The 22,125-nt window shown below is 32.9% G+C and overlaps 1 protein-coding gene across 1 annotated transcript; it reads right to left on the bottom strand.

The window, feature by feature from the left end:
* Window positions 1–2: 2 nt before the first annotated feature.
* Gtpbp10 (GTP binding protein 10) lies at window positions 3–21,910 on the bottom strand. The gene is made up of 10 exons (XM_027956103.2): window positions 21,803–21,910; window positions 19,455–19,648; window positions 18,282–18,373; window positions 17,616–17,760; window positions 13,681–13,754; window positions 11,989–12,041; window positions 9,019–9,126; window positions 8,270–8,347; window positions 4,183–4,306; window positions 3–2,188 (listed from the first exon to the last, which is right to left on the bottom strand). Exons 1-10 carry the CDS (start codon window positions 21,833–21,835, stop codon window positions 1,926–1,928), a joined length of 1,164 nt encoding a protein of 387 aa, XP_027811904.2. The 5' UTR covers window positions 21,836–21,910; the 3' UTR covers window positions 3–1,925.
* Window positions 21,911–22,125: the final 215 nt, after the last annotated feature.

Raw genomic sequence — 22,125 nt, forward strand, 5'->3', positions numbered from 1 at the left:
ACTTGTGGGGGAAATGGATAGATATGTTTATTATCTTGATTGTCTCAATGGTTTCACAGGTATCAAAACTTATCTAAACATGTCACTGCCAGGTGCCAATTTATACTTCAATAAAGCTGTTAAATATGAAAAAAAGTGGCACTGAAGAACTTTTTCAAAGCTCATGAACTTGTTACTACTTTGTCAAAAAGTAAGAGTTGGAGAAAATTTACATAATAAGCTCATCTGGGTAAAAAATATATGCATAAAAATATCTACAAGAACACAAAACTATTAACAGTGGTCTTCTCTGTGCCTCATGCAGGAAGAAGGGAATGGTTTTTACTTTATATGCTTTTGTACTGTTTGAGTTATTTTATAATAGATATACACATTTATGTACAGAATACATAATTTTTTTTTAGAATATAGTTTTTTTTTTTTTTTTAAAGAGAGAGAGAGAGAGAGAGAATTTTTCTAATATTTATTTTTTAGTTTTCGGCGGACACAACATCTTTGTTTGTATGTGGTGCTGAGGATGGAACCCAGGCCACAAGCGCGCTACTGGATGAGCCACATCCCCAGCCCCCATAAATTGTTTACATAATAAAATTCACTTAAAGGAAAAATTTCTATTTGTAAGTATTTTTGAAATACTCAAGCAGAAATTAGAAATTATAAACTCTTAAAAATTGCTAATGTTGTTTGAAGTTTATATTTCCTAGTTATTCTCTTTACTAAAATTTGAAAGTGGATAATGAAACAGGGAAGGACATAAGAAAATGAGACAGAGCAATCCCCTCCAAAGCAGGAAAATACTACACTTCATTAAAAAAATCTGTAAAAAAAACTTGTAAAAGCTCAAGTCACATATTATTGGTGACTGTCAATATCACTGAACATATATTCAAATTTAAGGTTTTGAGATTTTACACAAGACAACAATTTTTGAAGCAAGCAGGTAGATGACAGATCCAAAAACAAAGAAGTAAACTCATTCTAATAATCATTTAGGGAATCCTATATGATTAAAAAAATCTCAATAGGAAAATCCTAAGTAAGGAATATGGTGGACTGGCCATTAATTTGTAAAATGCAATTTTTAGCTCTCAGCTAATATTTTTACTAGTGGTAGACTTAACTATAAAACGATAACTTAAAAAGGTATAGTTTTTGAGTGATGGCAAATATATCAGAAGGTCAGTAATAATACTAAAAAAAAGAGTGGCAAAGCTTTCAAATTAATACCATTTCATTAACATTTTTAAAACTGACATAGACATATAAGAATTATACGTATTTATCATGTATAGCATGGTTTTTAGGGGGGGAGTGGGACAGTACCAGGGATTGAACTAAAAGGCACTCAACCACTGAGCCACATCCCCAGCCCTATTTTTTGTATTTTATTTAGAGACAGGGTCTCACTGAGTTGTTTAGTGCCTTTTTCCTGAGGCTGGCTTTGAACTCATGATCCTCCAATCTCACCCTTCCAAGCCACTGAGATTACAGGTGTGCGCCACAGTGCCCAGCATAGCATGACATTTTCAAATATGTATACACTGTGGAATGGCTCAATGAAGCTAATTAACATGTTTCTTTTTTTATAATGAGAACACTTAAAACCTACTTTCTTACTAATTTTTCAAACAGGATATATTATAACAACTATGGACACCAAGTTGTACAAATCTCTTCATATTAATTGAAATTTATAACATCTCCTTAACCTCTGTCTCCCCATCCCCTGGTAGCCACCATTGTACTCTGGAACTCCAGTTTTTTAGATTCCATATATAAGTGATAACACATAAATTTGACTTTTTGTGCCTGGCTTATTTCCCTTAATGTAATGTATTGCAGATTCATCCATGTTTTCATAAATGACATGATTTCCTTCTTTATTGGGATACAATAGTATTCCATTAATACTATTTTTACTAGAGTTATATTATATTCTTCCTGGAACTAGTGACGACATGCGTTGATGGTGGCTTACTGTAAGATATTGTATTAGAAACCCTTAAATTAAGCAACTGTTTCTTAAAATGTGCATCATTTTCCTGGTTGGCATGTTCATCCAGTGATTTTCTTATACAGTTTTTTAATTCTTCAATTCCTTCTCCAGTAATTGCAGAGATGGGGATGATATGCTGGAACTCCATATTCCTCTCTGGAATCATTTGTTTTTCAACTAAATGCAGGAAATCTGAAACAAAGAACATAGAGCTAAGATGATAGTCACTGTCTTTGAGAGTAAATCAAAACTATGTTAGAGATTTGATTTGTGAAGCTGGGAACCAAAAACTTAGTATTTTAAATTCCCTATTCCCCTTCTCTAATAAGTTCTCAGAAGTCTTTGAATTTTACTTATGACAATGGTTAATGTTTTGGCACATGTTAGGTATTTAGTAAATACTTGTTGGATGAATATATTTTCAATCAAACTAAGAATAAATAAATAAAAGATAAACAATGAACACAATACATTTATGGGAGTAATAAAATTTCCTTTTGTGGGGGAATCAATAAAGTGAAGCAAGAGAGATACTTGAAAGTTTCTGTAAAAATAATAACATCATTTCGATAATATGATATTCTAGCTGGCCTTTACTGCACAGGTGACCTTTCTCTTTCTTAAAGTATAAGTTTATCATCACTGAAGCTAGGATTCATACTTAAGCTGAAGAAGAAATAGGGAAAGTTCAAGGGATAATTTCAGATTAGTTGAATTGATTACCCTCAGGGGCTAATAGATCTTATGTCACTTTTTCCTTTTCCCTGCCAATGGGAAATGGCAAACAGCACACTGATTGGATGGGTTAACAACATGAACCAGGAAAGTTAAACTGAAAGAGACTGGACAAGCCAACATGGAGTTTGGTTTCTGAGATTCCCAGGCCTCTACGAAAGACCAGAGATACCAATTCAAGAATTATACTGGGAGCTGGGGATGTGGCTCAAGCGGTAGTGCGCTTGCCTGGCGTGCGTGCGGCCCAGGTTCGATCCTCAGCACCACATACAAACAAAGATGTTGTGTCCGCCGAAAACTAAAAAATAAATATTAAAATTCTCTCTCTCTCTCTTTCTCTCTCTCTCTTTCTTAAAAAAAAAAAAAAGAATTATACTGGTCCACCAAAAACAAACAAACAAAAACTATGATGGTCCAGAATAGCTACAAACTCTTGAATCACCCTAACTTCTGGTAAAACCCCTGAAAATTCCCTTTTCTGTAAGACTAACTAGAAAACAGAACTAATGACCTTATAAAGCAAATGACATTAAGGAATAAAGACATTTAATAACATTAGGGAATATTTATATCTTAAAGATTACTTATTAACTCAAGGATAGCTCTAACATGTAAATTAGAAAAAAAATTTTTTTTGAGAAGAGAAAGGACTTTCTAGTACTGTCTGCTAGTTCTAATATACTATGATCTATTATTCCCAATTGTTATTTCAAAGATTAAAAACTCAGACAAATTAATACCATTCAAAAATATGTTAGCCACTTACCATGCACCTTACTTCCCCTCACTTGTTCCTCTACAGGACTCAGAAAATTGAAACTATCATCACCATAGGATACAGGTGTTCTACAAAGGTCAACATTTAAAACTGTGGAAAGTACCTTTAAATTCCTTTACACAAAGTGGTCTGTTTAGAAAATTTCAAACAAATCCTTTTAGAGTAACAGCATCTATTTTTCTGTGTCACCCATACAATACTCAAGTTCTTTTTAGAAGACCAATACTCCTCAGAGATCTAAGGAGGTACTATTTCAGAACAACATACCTTTTCAGAACTATTGGCTCTGTTCTTGAATTTAGGGCATATTAGGGGAAAGAAGTTCTAGACCTTGTGAAATATATTCTAGACCTTGTGAAAGATTTCACAGGTAAATGTTAATTTTATTCACCCTTTTAAATTCCCATTTACTATTTAAATGAACAGTTTAAATTTTACTTTTCATAAAGGCTGACATTTTTAGATCAAATTAATCCTTTTCTTTTGTCTCTTCTAACTTGTCCATATCACACATTCTGGAACTTGATAATGACTATTAAAATATTATTTAATATGTCATGTGGTATATTTTTTCTTCAAATATACAGTTTTTAAGAGTAGAAACTAACACTTAACATTCTCTACAAATAATAAGGACTTATTAAATTGGAATTAAGTTAATGAGAGGACTTGCCTTTAGGATTCTGGAGTTGGTTCATCAATTCATGAAACTTATTTTGGGCATCTGGCAAATCCATTTTATTAACTGCCAGGAGTGCAGGTTTTTTCTGAAGTTCTTCATTGTACAACTCCAACTCCTTTAAATCACAAGAGAAAAAACCACATACCTTTATAACAGTATTTATATAAATTATTTGATAATGTATTTTTTTAATGACCTAGGAAATCTGAAGCCCATTCACATCACTGAAATGCAATAAATCCCAACAACCATAAAACAAAGTAATTCAAAAATTGTTTCTGGTTATGTCATGTAATAGTACGTGTTAGCTCATACGATTTCTTATAGACAGCTAATGAGTGTCTATAGCCAGGTATAGGCATCTGGCCTTCACAGAGATAAAAATTCATAAAGTCAATGACAATTTTAAATGTTACATCTGATTATTCCTAGAAAAAGTAAATATACTTAGAAATAAATCTTTGTGACTTGCTTTAGATAATACTTTCTTAGATATTAAGAACTTTGTTGTTTTGCTATTGAGTTGTATTCTTAATATATATTGTTGTTTTCTTCTTATTTTTTTTTAAGATGGGGTCTTGCTATGAGGCTAGGCTAGCCTCAAACTCAAAATCCTTCTGCTCCAGTCTCCCATGTAGCTGGGATTATAAGGACCACTATGCCCAGGTGAATTCTGATATTTTACATACTAGCCTCTTATCAGCTATATGGTTCACAAATATTTTCTCCTATTGTTGTAAAGATTATCTCTTCATTTTGTTGATTATTTCCTTTGCTGTACAGGTTTTTAATTTGAGGCAATTCCATTTGTCTATTTTACTTTTGTTCACTGTGCTTTAGGGCTCGGATCCAAAATAATCATTGCTCAGACCACATTAAGAAAATTTTGCCCTGTATTTTCTTCTAAGAGATTTACAGTTTCAAGTCTAAACATTTATTAGGGGTATAACTCAGTGGTAGAGCAAGTGCTTAGAATGTGTGAGGCCCTGGGTTCAATCTCCAGAATAAAAAAGAAAAAAATACTTATTTTAAGTCTTTAATCCATTTTGATTTGACTTTTTTTTTTTTTTTTTTTTAACATGGGATGTGTACAATATAGGTCAAATTTCATTCTTCTGCAAGTGGATATTCAGTTTTCCAACATCATTTGTTAAAGAGATTGTCCTTTCTCCACTGTGTTCACAGCATCTTTGTCAAAGTTCAGTAGACTGTAAATGCGTGGATTTATTTCTAGACTGTTTATTCTGTTCCATTGGTTTATATGTCTGTTTTTAAATCAGAACCATGATGTTTTAATTAATATAACTTTGTAATAGGTCTTGAAATGAGGTAGTATAAAGCCTGTAGGCTTGTTCATTTTGTTCACAAATGCTTTAGTTATTCAGGGTCTTCGGTAATTCCTTATGAATTTTGTGATTTTTTCTATTTCTGTAAAAATGCTCCTGGAATTTTGATAGGAATTGTGTTGAATCCATAGCTCACTTTGGGTAGTGTATACTGGATTAAAATGGGCAATAGTTCTAAATAAAGACTCCTCAAAAGAAGACATACACATGACTAACAGGTACATGAAAAGTGATCAATATCATTAATTGTAAAAGCAAGGAAAATTAAAACTACAATAAGATATCACCTTATACCTATTAGAATGGCTACTATCAAAAAGACAAAAGAGCCACTGCTATTGAGGATGTGAAAAAAAAAAAAGAGGAACCGCTATACTCCGTTGGTGGGAATTTTAATTATTCTACCATTATGGAAGACAGTATGAAGGTTCCTCAAAAAATTAAAAACAGAAGTACCATATGACCCAGCAATCTCACCCCTGGGTACAAATCCCAAGAAAATGAAAACAGTATTAAAGAGACATCTATTCCCATGTTCACTGTAGCACTCACTATTCACAGTAGCTAATTAATAGAAACAAGGTGAAGAAGTATCCATCAATTGATGAACAGGTAATACAACATGTTACATAAATACAATGGAACACTATTCAGCCATATAAAAAGAATGAAATCCTGTCATTTGCAGCAATATAGAGATTATTATGTTCAGTAAAATAAGCCAAGTACAGAAAGACAAGCACTTCACTACCTACTCATATGTGAAATCTACAACACTTGATATCATACAAGTTCAAAGTAGAACATTTGATACCAGAGACTAGGGAGAATTGGGGTTGGGGGAAGCCTGATCAATGGATTCTAAGATAGTAGGAGTAAAAAGTTCTGGTGTGTTATACTGTACAGTAGGGTAAATACAGATAACAATAATGTACTGTACACTTTAAAACGGTAAAAGAAAGGATTCTGAAAGTTTTCATCATAGAGGAATGATAAATGTTTAATCTGATTTAAACATTTCATATATATACATGTACTGAACATTTATATGAAATCCCATTAAAATGTACAGTTTTTATATTTTTATGGATCAGTTAGAAAATAAATTTTAAAAAGTGGGCTAAGAATTTGAAAAGACATACAAATGGCTAAGAAACACATGAAAAAATGCTCAAAATCATTAATCATAAGGCAAATGCAAATCAAAACCATAGTGAAATAACATAGCACTCCCATTATGATAGTTAAAATAAAAACAATGGACAGGAACAAATGCTGACACTGATGTGGAACTATAAAATAGTGTAATGATACAACCCATGTGGAAATGAGTTTGGCAGTTCCTTAAAATGTTAAACAAAGAGTTGGTATCCAGCAACTTCACTCTTAGGTGTATATACGAGAAATGAAAACGTTTTCACAAAAATACATAATATGTTCCCAGCAACATTATTCTGTACAGATAAAAAATTAGCAAACAAAATCATTTTATAAAGTCCTGGAGGTAAGCAACATCTTGTTGTGTTAGAGACAAATCTTATGGTTAAAATCAGCATACACAAAAAGGGGAAAAGAAAGATATAAGAAAGAGCAAAAACTTGCCAGACATCACAGAACATGCTTCTAATAGCAATAGGGGGCCATCAAAGTTTTTTAAGCAGGAAACAAATACATAAGCTTAGTTCTTTTACAAGATAACTCTGCATGCCGTATATAAAATGGACTGGAGAGAAACAAAACCGAAAGCAGGGGGAACAAACAGGACCAGATACAATATTCCGGTGAGAGGGGCTGATGATTATAAAAGTATGGCCAAAGGTACATGGATGGCTTTCAGAGAGATGTAAAACTGATAGAGCTTGATGTAGGTGGTTAAGAGGACAAAATCCAGAATACCACCCAGGTTTCTAGCTTACATAATAAAGTTCTAGAGATGAATGAGGTTGAAAAAATAAAGAATTCTGTTTTATATATATTATGTTTAAGTGACTAATAGAACATCCAGTCAGAGATGACTAATAGCCTAAATCACGAACAAAAGATGTGATTATCAGATTAGATTTCTCAGTCATTGGTATATTAATATACTTGAAATGAGAATGGGTAAATCTGCACAATAGGATTAGGATATAACTCTAAATAATGTTTTAACTTAAAGGATGAGCAGAGGGCTTGGAATGTACCCCAGTAGTAGAGTGCACTCCTGGTATTTGTAAATTCCCAGGTTTGATCCCTAAGCACTGCAAGGAAGGGGGAAAACAAACAAACAAACATTGAGCAGAAAAGAGCCTAAAATATTTGAGAAATAGTCCACTAAGTAGAAATAAAACCAGAAAATTATGATTCATGAAGCTAAGAATGGATAGTGTTTCAAAAGGAAATAGACAATATAACAAAGCTGAAGTGAGGTAAAATGTAATAAATACATATCAGGGATCTGGAATCCCAGGAGAGTTTTATCCATGACAACAGTTTGGGGAATAAATGGATATTTAAGAGCTGCACTGAGCAAATTTAAATAATTCTTTAACTGAGATGTTAAAGAGGTGCAGTACAGGCCGGGGATGTAGTCAGTGGCAGTGGACTTGCCTACCATGTACATGCAGTGCCCTGGGTTCAATTCCCAGTACCACCAAAAAAAAAAAAAAAAGTATATACTAATTATTCTAATTATTATATTACAAGTCTATGTATTAGACCAGATGAAGACTACAATAAAACAGAAAACCTACTTTTGTAAGCAGTATTATGGTTTCAAAGGCAGTTCTGTATTGAGTTTGGGAAGAAAGCTGAAATCCAGAAATATCAACCTAAAAGAGAAGGAGAGAGAGCCTTTAACATAAGAATAGTCAGACATTTCTATATTTTGAAATGTTTTACTCTCTTAAGCTAAAAATAATTTAATAATTCAAAATAAGTAACAGAAATTAAATTGTCAAGATTACTATAATTATTCTGATAAAATGCAGACAATCTCATATGTAACTCAAGCAAGCACTCAAACATTCAAACATAGTATGAAACAGATATTGCATAATAATATGCCAGAAAACTTGAGGAACCAAATCATAACTATGGCCAAACTTACATCTGATATAGCAGCAATGCCATTTACATACTCATATACACAGATTACCTACTGCACTTGTTCCACATCTTAATAGACTTAACAGAGTAAAATATGCTAGTATAGTAATGCATCACTTATGACAGGGATAGTCTAAGAAATACATCATTAGGTAACTTCATCACTGAATATCACATCACAGAGTGTACTTCCATAAACCAAGATGGCTATGATGTCATTAGATGCATAATCTTACGGGACCACCATAAGATACATGCAGTCCATCACTGGCCAAAATGTGGTTATGTAACACATGACTATATTTATTTAATCTTTAAATATTACTTATAAAAATGTTTCTAGAAAAACTAAATTCATACATTTGAACACCATAATAGTATGCATATGACTTACAACAAAAAGCAGTTGTCTAGTTCTTTCTATATGCTTGAGGAATTTGTGGCCCATTCCTCTGTTCATATGTGCTCCTTCTATCAAACCCGGCAAATCAGCAACAGATATCTAATACAAAGTTAATGATTTGATGGGGGAAAAAAAGTATGAAAACCACAGTTCAATTATATCCCAAAATTTTCATGACACTTCAAATACAAACTATTCATAATTTATGATTTCCAACAAATCTTTGAAAAGCCAAGACACCTTTATGACAAAAAAAAAAAAAAAGGGAATCTGTTAAGAATCAAAACCTTTGTTTAAAATATAAGTTCTATTCTAACTTATTAATCTAACAATCTAAAGATTTGGGGGTTTAGTTTAGCATTTACTAGTGACACAAATCTATAATTCCATAAACTATATTGTTAATTAATGAAATTCTCACAGAATTTCAACTTTTATAATCTGATGTTTACAAAGACATTAATTCAGTAAACATTTACTAAATATAGCTCTATAGTTTTAAATTTTAAATTCAATTTGTAAATGTCAGCATTGTTTCTTTTCTCTTCATATTATACCAGCAGAATTACTATTTTTATAAAATGAAAGAATATAGTAACCCTATACTCCTTTTGAAGTCTACTCCTTTTGAAGAGAATTATTAACTATTATACTACACTGTTTTTTTTTTTTTCAAACTGAGCATCCTAATGTTTACAGGGAACTCCTATAAACAACAGATGGCCAGAACCCTACCTCCAAGAGATTTAGTTTCAAATTTCTGCAGACCAGACATCATTTATCATTGTCATTCTTAGGTCATGTAAACAACGTCGATGTGCAGCAAGAAATGAGAAGAAGTGCTCTACATTTACTGCTTAGTGTACATAAAAAATTCATAGTCTTATCAAAAGTTATAATTATATGAAAAAGAAATATCAACAACAGAGATCTCATGTCTTGAAATTTCCTTCACAGATTCTCTACTGATTTCCTTTTAATAGGGTAGAGGAATTTCCATGAAAAAATAAAGATGCATTTGAATTCCAGAATAAAGATACTATACATTCAAGTTGAGATAGTTTGTTCCATGGGTGGCTTCTGAAGGACAAGAGTTCTTTGGAATAATGTACCCTCGATTTGTTTAAGATGAACAAAAACTGTTAAAATATGCTGGCTTTTTGCCCCCAAATGAAACAGAAATGCACATAATCTTGACTATTTTAACTTTGCTATAGTCATTTGCATGGTGGGTTTTCAGTGCTTTTTACATGACCATGCTTAAATTTTTGACATGAACTATCTTTGAAGTGATGGAAAAGTCATGATTATAAGGTGTCTATTTCTTTTGAATAGTAAAAGTTAGAATTTAGCCCATAGAAGTGTATGGAAATAGGTAACAAAGGATGTCTCTATCAGAATAATTTTACTAAAACAACTTTTGCATTCCCTTTGAATAAAATGAAGAAAAAAGGAAAATAAATAAATAAATAAGATTAGGTATAAACACCCAGTGAAGAGGCACACACCTGTAATCCCAGCTGCTTGGGTGGCTGAGGCAGGAAAACTGCAAATTCAAAGCCAGCCTCAGCAACTTAGTGAGGCCCCAAGCAACTTAGCAAGACCCTGTCTCAAAACAACAACAACAAAAAAACATTAAAAGGGCAGGGGACGTGGCTCAGTGGTTAAGCACTCCTGGTTTCAATCCCAGGTAACCAAAAAAAAAAAAAGGTATAAATGATATTCCTTTTTTTTCTAAATATTGTTCTCTAAAGTCATGGTATACAGTATCTATAATTTTACTTACTATTCAATATTCTATAATAGTTGTTATATTTTTATCAATATTAAAAATGAATTTAAATCTTTATGTCTTATGAATTACATCAGAAAATTACTTGAACTCCATTGACATCATTTTCACTTACATTAGGGTTCATTCTTGGTGGTATTCATTTTATGGGTTTTGACAAATGTATACTTCACCCACCCTTACAGTATCAGAAGAATTGTTCTACTGTCCTATAAATTCTCTGTGTTCTGCTGACCCATCCCTCCTTCCTCCTTAACCCTGGCAACCACTGATTTTTTTGCTTTCTCCTATCTTTCTAGAATGTCATGAAGTTGGAATCACACAGTATACAGCCTTTTTAGATTGGCTGCTTTCACTTATTAATATGCATTCAAGATTCTTTGATATCTTTTCATGGCTTGATAGCACCTTTATTTTTAGAGCTGAATATTTTACTTTTTAAAGTAAACATTTGTGTAACATTCCATAATAAAAGGTATCTTGGTTGTTTCCAGGTTATTATGAATAAAGTTACTATAAACAACCATATGCAGGCTTTGCATGAACATGAATAAAATCTATAGTTATTCCTTATAAATGTTTAAAAACCAGATGAATTCGAAACCCCCATTAAAACTTTTCCCCGAGGGCTGGGGTTGTGGCTCAGTGAGTGGTACAGCGCTTGCCCGACACACGTGAGGCACTGGGTTTGATCCCCACCACCACATAAAAAATAAAGTTATTGTTTCCACCTACAACTAAAAAATATTTTTAGAAAAATGAATGTGGGAATAAAAATTTAAAAACTCCCCTCCACAAAAATAGAAAGTTAGAATGAAATTATGTCCATGAATTTAGAAAGTATTGTTTGGAAATGCAAAATACACTACAACATTAAGAACTTGTAATGAGAAGCAATAGATTAAGGAAGACATGATATTGTAGGAATAAACTGGATGTAATATTTGGAAGAACAAGAAATTAAATTCTTATACAATATTTTGCTATGACAGTGCTGACAAGAATTAATTTGACGACAGCTTCACTAAAACATAAAACAAAATCTTGTTACTTTTTTCTCTGAAAACTCAGAAATTGGCAAATATCATAAAGCCCTAGTACCAAAATAAAGTATCTCATTTCTAATCAAACATTTTACTTTACTTAAAACAAAATAAAACCCCACTCACCTGTTTAAAATCATTGTACATAATTTTTCCAAGTTCAGGCTTTAATGTTGTAACTGAAAGGAAAAAACAATAAGGCTAGCATAAAGGCTAGCTCTCTTTAAATGGTCTCAGCATTTTATACAGAATCAATAATATTTCTTTCCTGTGAACAGTTTCAGATTTTTTCTAATCTATTTGAATAGAAGTTACAATTATCTTTGCCATTTACAATATATTTGAAAAAAGGGTAGACATAGATTCTTAGAATCTGCACAGTTGAATAAGCCTAATCTAATTATTGGGTCTCAAATTTCTTCTTTTAAGCTTAAAGGAACATGGTAAAAATGCTTGAGGGCTCAGAATTTAGGTCTCTATCTCTGGGTCCATGGGTGAAAATTCCCTAGTTCTTTCTCATTTGGTTATCCTTAAGTCTTCCCGATTCTAGATTAGCCTCTTTCCTTTTTTTTTGCTTTTCCTCCTTTTTCCTTCTCAAGAGCCCTGTACAATAAAGTAAATACTAGCCTTGAATTTATAACATCTAGTCCAAAATTAACTCTACTTCATCAGAGTCCAATTTTAGGATGGCTTAATTTTATTTTCCAGATTAATGTCACTGTATGTCTTTTTACTTAGTAATGGTACAGATTCTATCCTATTTAGTCATACTCTCAATCCAAGCTTTCATTCTATCTATCTAGTTAGCACAATAGCCTAAAAGCTACTCTTTCTACATACACCTATGTCCCATACCAATCAATTTCTAAACTATGGGCAGACAAAAATTCTTGAAAAACAAATCAAATAATTTTGTCCATTGCTTAATGGCTTCCCACAAAACATAAGATATTAAATAAAATGAAATAAGCCCACATGGTCTGTGTAATATAGTCTGTACTGACATCTCCAGCCTCATCTCTATTCCCTCTTTCCCTTAATTCATGTTCTCTAGCCATACATATCTCCTTGCCACTAATAAGTCTTTTGTTTTTTTAAATATATTTTGCACACATTTGTTTATACATTATACATATTTTTAAAAAAATATTTAGTTTTTTAGTTTTATGTGGACACATAGCTTTATTTTATTTTTATGTGGGGCTGAGGATCAAACCCAGTACCTCATGCATGTAAGGCGAGCACTCTACCACTGAGCCACAACACCAGCCCACTAATAAATCTTTGAGTAAAAGCTGTTTCATCTGATTTAAAGGCCCTTCACCTTTAATTCTTCTCACTAATTAATTCAAAATTATTCTTCTTATCTTGACCCAAGCATCACACACTTCCTCAAGGTCACCAACACTCTTTCTTTGATCACTTTTATATTCCCTTATATTTGTTAGTAATATATATGCCTTTCCTCACTAGTCTATAAGTGCAACTAATGTTAGAACCTTGTAACCCCATAACCTAATGAAGTTCCTAGCAATAAATACTTGTTAAATGAAAATAATTACTTCTGTCTTCCTAGTATCTACTACAGTGCTTGATAAAGTGTAAGTAGCTTATAAGGAAATCAAATAAATGTGCAACAGAGAAATAAATTAAATGAAACAAGTACAATAAACTTTCCTGAGATTATAAGATTTCAAATAAGAAATATAGGATTGAACTGACCAATTTTACGCAGAAAACTTAACATTTTATACTCAGAAAATTTAAGCCTTTAAAAGTTTCTTTGCACATTAAAATATACAATCAATTTATACTTACATGCATAATCTGCTATTGCAGGTTTTGCATGAGAAATCTGACTTAGCAAAGAGGATTTTCCAGCATTTGGGAATCTAAAGGGAGAAAATAAAATTATATATTACAACATATATCAATATTACTAATACTTGCTTATCTCTGAATTCCCAACAGTTCAAGAAGTAGACTTTTTGAATATTTCCCGAATTAAAAATAAAATACAGGAGTTGGGGGTATAGCTTAGTTGTAGAGTACACACTTAGCATGCATGAGGAACTGGGTTCAATTCCTGACACTAAAAAAGAGTAGAACATAAATCTAATAGAATCTGCAAAACTTGAAAATAAAATATATTTATGAAAAAGGTAAAAATAAATTCATGAGCGACATCTGAAGTGTTTCAGAAATAAAAGATTAAAATAATTTATTCTAATTATTTAAAAACCTTTGAAAATCACAAATAAATTAAAAAGACTGACAATCTACTATCTCCAGCCAAACACTAATAAAATATTACTCATTTTGTTTTTTGCATTGTTTTTTAAAAAATGAACATTTTCAAACATACACATCAGAAAAGAGGAATAATGAAACCCACACAGCTATCACCTAACTTCAACAAATATTAATAAGTTGCCAATACAATTTTTAAAGCTGTTTGATTAAACAGAGACACAAAAAGGTCCATGCATTACAATTAGCTGATGTCTCTTTTATCTATTTTGATACAAACTCTCCCTCCATGTGTTTTCCCTTTTCTATTTATTTTTAAAGAAACAGGATCATTTGTCCCGCACAATTTATTTTCCATTCGGGCATCTACATGATTATCACCTAACATGCTCTTTTGCCTTGGATTTTCCATAAATTGGCAATTATAAAGTCTTCATTTAGAACAAAACAAAAAACTTGGTTGGCCTGCTTTTTAAGTAAATAATATGAGCACTTTTCAAGGATGAAGCTTAACTTGCTATTTTCTATTGATAAACATTTAGATTGCCTCCAATATTTTGCAGTTAATTGCAAAACATATATATATATATATATATATATATATATATATACACACACACACACACCAGGTATACACTGTTAACAGTCATTTCTGAGTGGTGGTATCAATAGATAATTGCTTTTATCTTTCTGCAAACAAATGTATATTATTTGTACATTTTTTTTTCTAAAAATTTTAAACAATGCCATGTTTATTCATAAACCTTTGTACCTATCTTTAACATCTTTCTTGGGATGAATTTCTAGGTAAATAAATGCCGGATTAAACTATATGTTCATTTTAAAGGCTTTTGATTTTATTGCTATATTTCCATCAAGAAAAGTCTACCAGGTATTTAAAAAGTACTAAGAAAGGGGGTTCTTAAAAGTTTATTTTGTAAATTTTACTCACATTATTTGAATAAACTTCACTAACAAATATTTACTGAGCACTGACTGTAACAATCTGAGCATCAGAAATTCAGAAATTTAGTAATGAAACAAACATGCCTTTAGTTTTCATTCAAATTTGAGGAAAGTCTTCTTTCAAAAATTCTGACAAACTTTTATAGGGAATAATGGTGTAATACTACTTAAAAATTCTATAAAAATTTATAGGCTCTAGAATGGAGCTCTTTAACAATTTTCTTCATAAAAAAATCTTTCTATAATGAATTATGTGAGAATTCTTAATGATTATTTTCCTCTAGACTATATATTATTTTCTCATATTCTGTTTTACCCAGTCTCTTATAACTTCGGGAAAAAAGCAAATTGTACCCATTTTTGTCCATGATTTTTTATTTAACATTCTTTTAGTTTTTGATGAACCTTTATTTTATTTATTTATATGTGGTGCTGAGAATCGAACCCAGTGCCTCACACATGCTAGGCAAGTGCTCTACCACTGAGCCACAGCCCCAACCCTTCCATCCATTATTAAAGATGAGAAAACAAAGGCTTAGAGAAGCTATGTAACTTACCTAAGACCAAGCCAGCCTTTTAAAGATTTGAGATTCTAACCCAAATAGTCCCTTACCTTTAGTACTCAGCCTTGCTATGTTTGTTATAGTCTTAAAGGTGTCTCTTTGGAATCTGAAAAACATTTTCTACTAAATGAGGCTGTGAATGGCTGGATTTCTAGTTCTTGTCCACAAAACCATATTAAACCCACAATGTTCCTGAAGAATATAGAACATTACAGAAACTATGCCTCACAATTTTCATAACGGTGTCTTAGTTAAAAAAAATAAATGTAGGGACTGGAGTTGTGGCTCAGCGATAGAATGCTTGCTTACTATGTGCAAGACATTGGGTTTGATCTTTAGCATCACATAAAAATAAATTAAAAAAAGGTATTGTGTCCAACTAATATATATATGAAATTAAATGTGAATGGCAAGCCAGGAAAACACCTTCCCTGTTATAACATTAGCAAGAATAGGCCCTCTGGGCACTCTTAAGTCAATAGTGGTTAAGACCTAGTGGCTGGTCAGTCAGGGCAAGAAGTACAGTCTGATAAAGAAGTAATAGTCTGATAAAGGAGAAGTGAGATGGCTGGAGAGAAATATGAAAAAAGCTTTAAAAAATAGCCATTGGAAAAGCAAGGAAAAATTTGGAGCAGAGTATCAAAAAGGCAGCTTTCCTATCTTTTCCACTTGAAAAACGGTTAGTACAGTAGCAGGGAGCCAGAGAGAGGGAGAGGGAGAGGGAGAAGAAGAAGGAGAGAAAGAGAGGAAAGCAAATCAAAGTTTACCCTTCCTATTCCTACTCTCCATCTTGCTATCTATCCTCCTGTGGTAGGCACCAAAACAGCAAATCCCTCAGCTAAATGGCACTGTTTAATGAAAGAGTGGAGAGGACAATATTAAGGTATGCAGTACTAAGAATAGACAGATCCTAAGCAGAGACATAAAGAAACAATGACAACAAGATCCATTTCAATGCCCCAAAATGTGTAAGTCTGAGGACTGAGAATGTCCATACTGGTCTTTACATATTTAATTAATGATACTTCAATCTCCCTCTTAACACCTGAGAATATCTTAATCATTTTTTTTCTTTCTGTGTACTTTCAAAAGTATGGTTTGTTTGGATTTCTAATTTTATATCAGTAATATTTTTTAACCTTCTTATTATATTTCATTTGACTGAATTTATTTTTCTTTATTCATTCTCTCACATTCCAATGATCAATACAATTGCTCTGATTTTCTTTTACAAATGAACAGTAACTATGAAACTCTATATCAACAATCTGAAAATAATTCAAGATGACACCTGCATAATATGAGTTTGAATTGCAAATCTCACCTCAGTGCAGATTTTTTTTTTGTTCTGGAACTTGGCAAAAACTTATGCACAAACTTACAACCATACATGGCACCATTTGCAGTCAAGGTAAATGTAAACAAACAAAACATTCAGTACAAAACCACAACTTCATAAAATTAATTGCAGTACAAAAGGCACTACTGTAATAATTTCTAAGCCACCTCTTGTTGCTATGGTAATAACCTCAAGTGTTGCAAGTATCCACTGAAAAATTCCATGTAACCAAAATCATATCTACATGAGATGCCTGTCTGTCCCATAAATTGCATATAATAGTAAAAAGTGATTTCTCAAAATTTTCATGACACATAAGGCATGTAACATAAAATATGACTTCTTACGTTATCCATATAGTGTCCAGTCAAGAAGCACGCTATTACTAGTTAAGTTTTTGAGGAATCAAAAGTTATATGCATTTTTTTGATTGCAGGGGAACAATCATGGGGTTGGCTGGTACCCCAACCGCTGTTCAAGGGTCAACTGTGTATTTGGCACAAATACAAAGTACACTCACAGCACACAAATTCTATAAACCAGAAATAATTCATGGCCCAAATTGTTATTTACATTTATTTCCTACTTATGAACTGGCTCACTAAAAGTATGATAAAAATATGCATGGTACATACCCTACCAGGCCTACATCAGCTATAAGCTTCAGGTCAAGGTGAATTATTCGTTTTTGGCCTTTCAATGGTAAAAAATTTGTAAGAAATTTACCACCAATGCCACCTTCAGCTATCAAAATTCTGTCTTCCTCTTTATTGAGTTCTCCTTTAAAAAAGGGAGAGAAACGGCAAAATTTAATAAGTGAAATCAATAATGCGGTATTTTTCTGCCAGAAAAACATCAAGAAATTTCAGTTTACAAATCTAAAGGGCTAAAGCACAAAACCAAGCTTCTTTTAAAACTCTGACCCCCACAGGCCTGTAGATATAACTCATATATGCCTAACATGTACGATGCCCTGGCTTCAATCCCAGTTCTATCAAAATAAGTATAATAAATATATAAGTCTGACCCTGGAAAAACATTTCTGTAAGCAAATGAAAAAGACCAATTATATGTTTTAAAAACAAGTAGTACTCTTATGTCTTTAAATAATCTTAAATCCAACAGTAAGTTTTGAACAACCTTTATATACATTTTAGAAAGCTCTTTTTATAAACTAGAAGCTAAAATTATTAATGTTAAAAAAATTCTTCTGAAACTCAAGAAGCTATTTTTTAAGACCCCCAATCAGTTTTTCAAAATGTGCATATTTTTCACAACCTTATAAATGTCAATAGACTCACCTATAATTTTACCATTTTCATCAGTTACTGAAATACCCACAGGTACAGGGATTTCACAGTCTTTTCCTTTAGAGCCTTGCAGTGCACTAACCCTTCAAAAAAAAAAAAAAAAGAAATAAAAAACTAAATTAAAATAAGAAAAATTTCCTAAATTAAGTGGTTTATGCTTCAAACAAATACAAAGAAGAATAGCAATCAACTCTTCTGGGTAATGTAGATAGTAAATGATCAAATACTAAAGGAAAACTAAAATTATCCCTACTTATTGCATGCTGGACTACTGTATCATATAAAAATGGTAACAGGTAATGATTTAAGTTACCAAGCTAACCACCAAGTCATTTTAACCCCAAATGAACTAAGATATTACACATCTGGAATGAAAAATCTCATTGCGACAATATAAGCTAGAAAAAATGCAAACTACACTGCATAATAAAACATTTAAAAAACTGATCTCAAATAAAAGGACTTAAATTATAAAAGGATAATGTGGCTACTCTTAAACTGCTCATGAAAAAATAAATTAGTACAAACTTCTAACTTAGTAAGTCCACTTCCGGGAATTTATTCTCCTCCAAAAAATATTGAACAACTACGTAAAAAGCATCTACACAAGGATGTTATATTGTGGTCATAACAGAAAAAAAATTAAAGTAAAAACAACTATAACCATGAAAAAAATGTTAAGTAAAAACAGGTTGTAAAACATTGTGATCTCATTTTTTCCCTTTTTTTGTTCCACAATTATACATATAATTACTTTGTGCAAACACAGAAAAAAGTATTAGAATAAGTAAAAAATAGTGGTTATCTCTGGGTGAAAGAACTATAGTTGATTGCTTTTTAATGGTGGTACAGAGAAGCATAGTTGAAAAAGATTTCCTAAAGGTTGTCCAAGATAATTTTAGAATAGTGGGGACTCACATCATTTTTTCTCTATCAGGAAGGGCAGGAATAGGAATACAGAAAGACACTGAGAGAAAAAATGGTTAAAAAGTTTAAAAGCTCCAAATGCACAGACCCAGCTTTTCATGAGTTAAACATTTTAGACCTGCTCAGTTATAAATACAGGATATAATTTACTTCAAATTACCAATTAAATTTTATCTGATAACTTTTTTTTCTTTAGGTTTAATTCTATAAAATTAAAGTCATTCAGTAAGCACTTACCGACTATTTGTTCCTTCTCCAGCCACAAACCGTTTCTGAGGATATTTGTCTTTAAGTTGTTTTAAGGTCATCTTTTTATGGGCTACAACCCAGACGTCACCACCTTTTCCACCTTCTCCACCTAAACGAGGATAACCCATTCCACCACTTCCTCCTTTGGCGAAAAGTCTTAGGTTATCGATAAAATTTCCATACTTAAAAAAAGAGAGAAAACATTAGGTATCAAATGTGTCTATCAACTTAGAACTTCCAGTTCTGTTTCACTAAAATTTCTTTTTATAAAAGAATAAAAAATCGCTTTCTTTATGCCAATTCTAGAGCCTTTACTTAGTTCACCTCCCATCTCACCTCCTCTCCCCATTCCTCTTAGGACTCTTCAGTTATTGATTTTTGTTTCATTTATCCTCAGGGTCCCCTTTTCATCCTAAATTTTCTCTCCTGGGTGATTTCAGTCCATATCAATAACTATCACCTAGGTGAGATATTTTCTATGCCCAACCTGTTGAATATCTCCACCAGGATGTAGGTTTTTGGTAATTTAAAGCAACTGAGAGCAGGGTCTGTATTTAATTTATATTTGAAACCCCTAAATTATGTAACTTGCTGGTGGATATCACCTGAATGTATAACTGTCACCTCAAAAACAAAATATTGGTCTGGGGACAGCTCAGTGGCAGAGTACAAAAAGTGCAAGGCCCTGGGATGGATTCCTAGCACTGCAAAAGAAAAAAACAAAAACAAAAACAAAAAAACCCAAACAACAAAACAAACCCAAAATTTCCCCACCCCAGAATTTGTTTCTCCAATGTTCCCTCAAATAATGGAATCATAGCTATTCATTGAGACAGCAGAAATAGATGTCTTTCAGACTACACCTGTTTCTTTCCCAGAAGCCCTGCAAGCTCTCTCCTTCCTGGTACCACTGCCCTAGAACCTTGACCAATACATTAAATCCAAAATGGTCTTTAGATGCCTAGTTATTTCTTCCTTAATGCATCCTCCATCTTGTTGTCCACAGCTATTTTTCTGAAATGAATCTGATCTCTACTGCTGTTTTCCCCCTACTCAAAAACCATGCATGGCTTTTTGGTCTTACTAAGTAAAAAAATCATAGTACTGCATTCAAAGCCCTTACCAGTATCATTTTCATTTGTTCAATCCCTCCCAATTGCCTCTTCATCTTGCTCTTTTCTACATGATGTTCTGCCATGACTCCATGACACTCTGCTCATGCTTTTCTTCTTAGAATGTCATTTTTTCCTATCATAAACTCTTCTAAATGCCATATTTCCAATGTTCCCTCAAATAATGAAACCATACTTTGGTCCCATTATTTGAAAGAACATTGGAGGAACAGATTTCTTAATTCCTATAATCAACACTTAACCTGACAATGCTGGCTCTCAGCATTTTTATTATACCTCTATTATTACATTTTTGAAACTGTATATTTTACCAGTTTCCCTCACTAAATCAATAACTTTTTGTAGGTAAAGATACACGTATTAACCTCCCAGGTTATCAACACAACTTACAGAATAATTTCTTAAATTAAAAAATTTCATATTTTTAGTCATTAAGGATAGTTCTAAATTTCAAGTATATCCAGGAAACTTTTATAAATCGAAACACTGACCATTCTTATAAAATTCTTGAGGAAGGTTTTTAAAGTTCCATTTCACATGCGACTTTTTTTTTTAACCCTTCTAGATTCATCAGATTCACAAGTTTAGTCGCTCACTTAAAAGGAATATCTCAAGGTAATCGTCAGTAATAAAGTAAGTGTACAAAATATGATGTTAGCAGAGGCCATCGTAAGCTTTTTTTTCTGTTGGTTTTTTAAGCAGCTGTGAATTTTTACGAAAAATGCTACACAAAAGCTAGCCTAAATTTTCTGCAAGACACATCGATTACACATTTCCGTTTCCTGATAAAGTCCTCTCCAGAAAGATCTTAAAAGCAGTGTATTGAAGGGAAATCTATTTTTTAAAAAGTCTACGATTAATACTTTAAAAACTCAATATGTGAGTCCAAACAAAAGCAAAACAACCCTATACCCCACATACAATATATTTCGTGCCTAAACGGCAGGCAGGTACCCCATTTCCTTTCACGTGCACACAAGGCCCCTAAAGAATCCCAAACCCTGTCGCCATTCGTTCTAATCACTCAATGCAGCACTCTTCACCTCTACAGGCAAAGCCCGACACCAGGGAGGGGTCGAGAGGACTCCTAAAGCCAAGCAGAAAAGAGGCCCCTAGAAAGAAAACAGTGGGGGGAAGCGAGGAAGACACAGGACCCTCAGCTGGAAATAGGTGCACCAGGCTGAGGGACACCAGAAAACGGACCTTTCTGAACAACGCGCAACTGCACTGCACCATAACGGCGCGGGGCGATTCCCTCCCAAGGAAGCAGTGTACTTTCTTGTGGCGCGCCGCTTACGTCACAGCCAGCCGCCGTCGGGATGTTTTTTCTTCCGCAAGCGTCTACGGACTGGCGCATGCGTGGTACGGAGGCTCGCGGTGAAAGAGGTGCAAGGGCTCCTGACGTCGCTAGTCCTGCTCTGGGTGAGGCAGCAAGTCTACAAGAAAACCAGAGTAAAGCCCTGAGAAAAGGTCGAGAAGAAGTGCGCCAAGGGACCTTAGGGTGCAGAATTGGTGCCTCTGGAATT

This window comes from Marmota flaviventris, chromosome 1 (assembly GCF_047511675.1).
Source record: "Marmota flaviventris isolate mMarFla1 chromosome 1, mMarFla1.hap1, whole genome shotgun sequence".
In the NCBI taxonomy this organism is placed as follows: domain Eukaryota; kingdom Metazoa; phylum Chordata; class Mammalia; order Rodentia; family Sciuridae; genus Marmota; species Marmota flaviventris.

Coding starts and splice junctions, on each gene's coding strand:
- Gtpbp10 (XM_027956103.2), bottom strand. CDS start 21,835: ATGGTGCAGTGCAGTTGCGCGTTGTTCAGAAAG. Junction 4,307..8,269: donor CCATAATACTGCTTACAAAA/GTAGGTTTTCTG, acceptor TGTGATTTAAAG/GAGTTGGAGTTGTACAATGA. Junction 2,189..4,182: donor CCAACTCCAGAATCCTAAAG/GCAAGTCCTCTC, acceptor TCTTTGTTTCAG/ATTTCCTGCATTTAGTTGAA.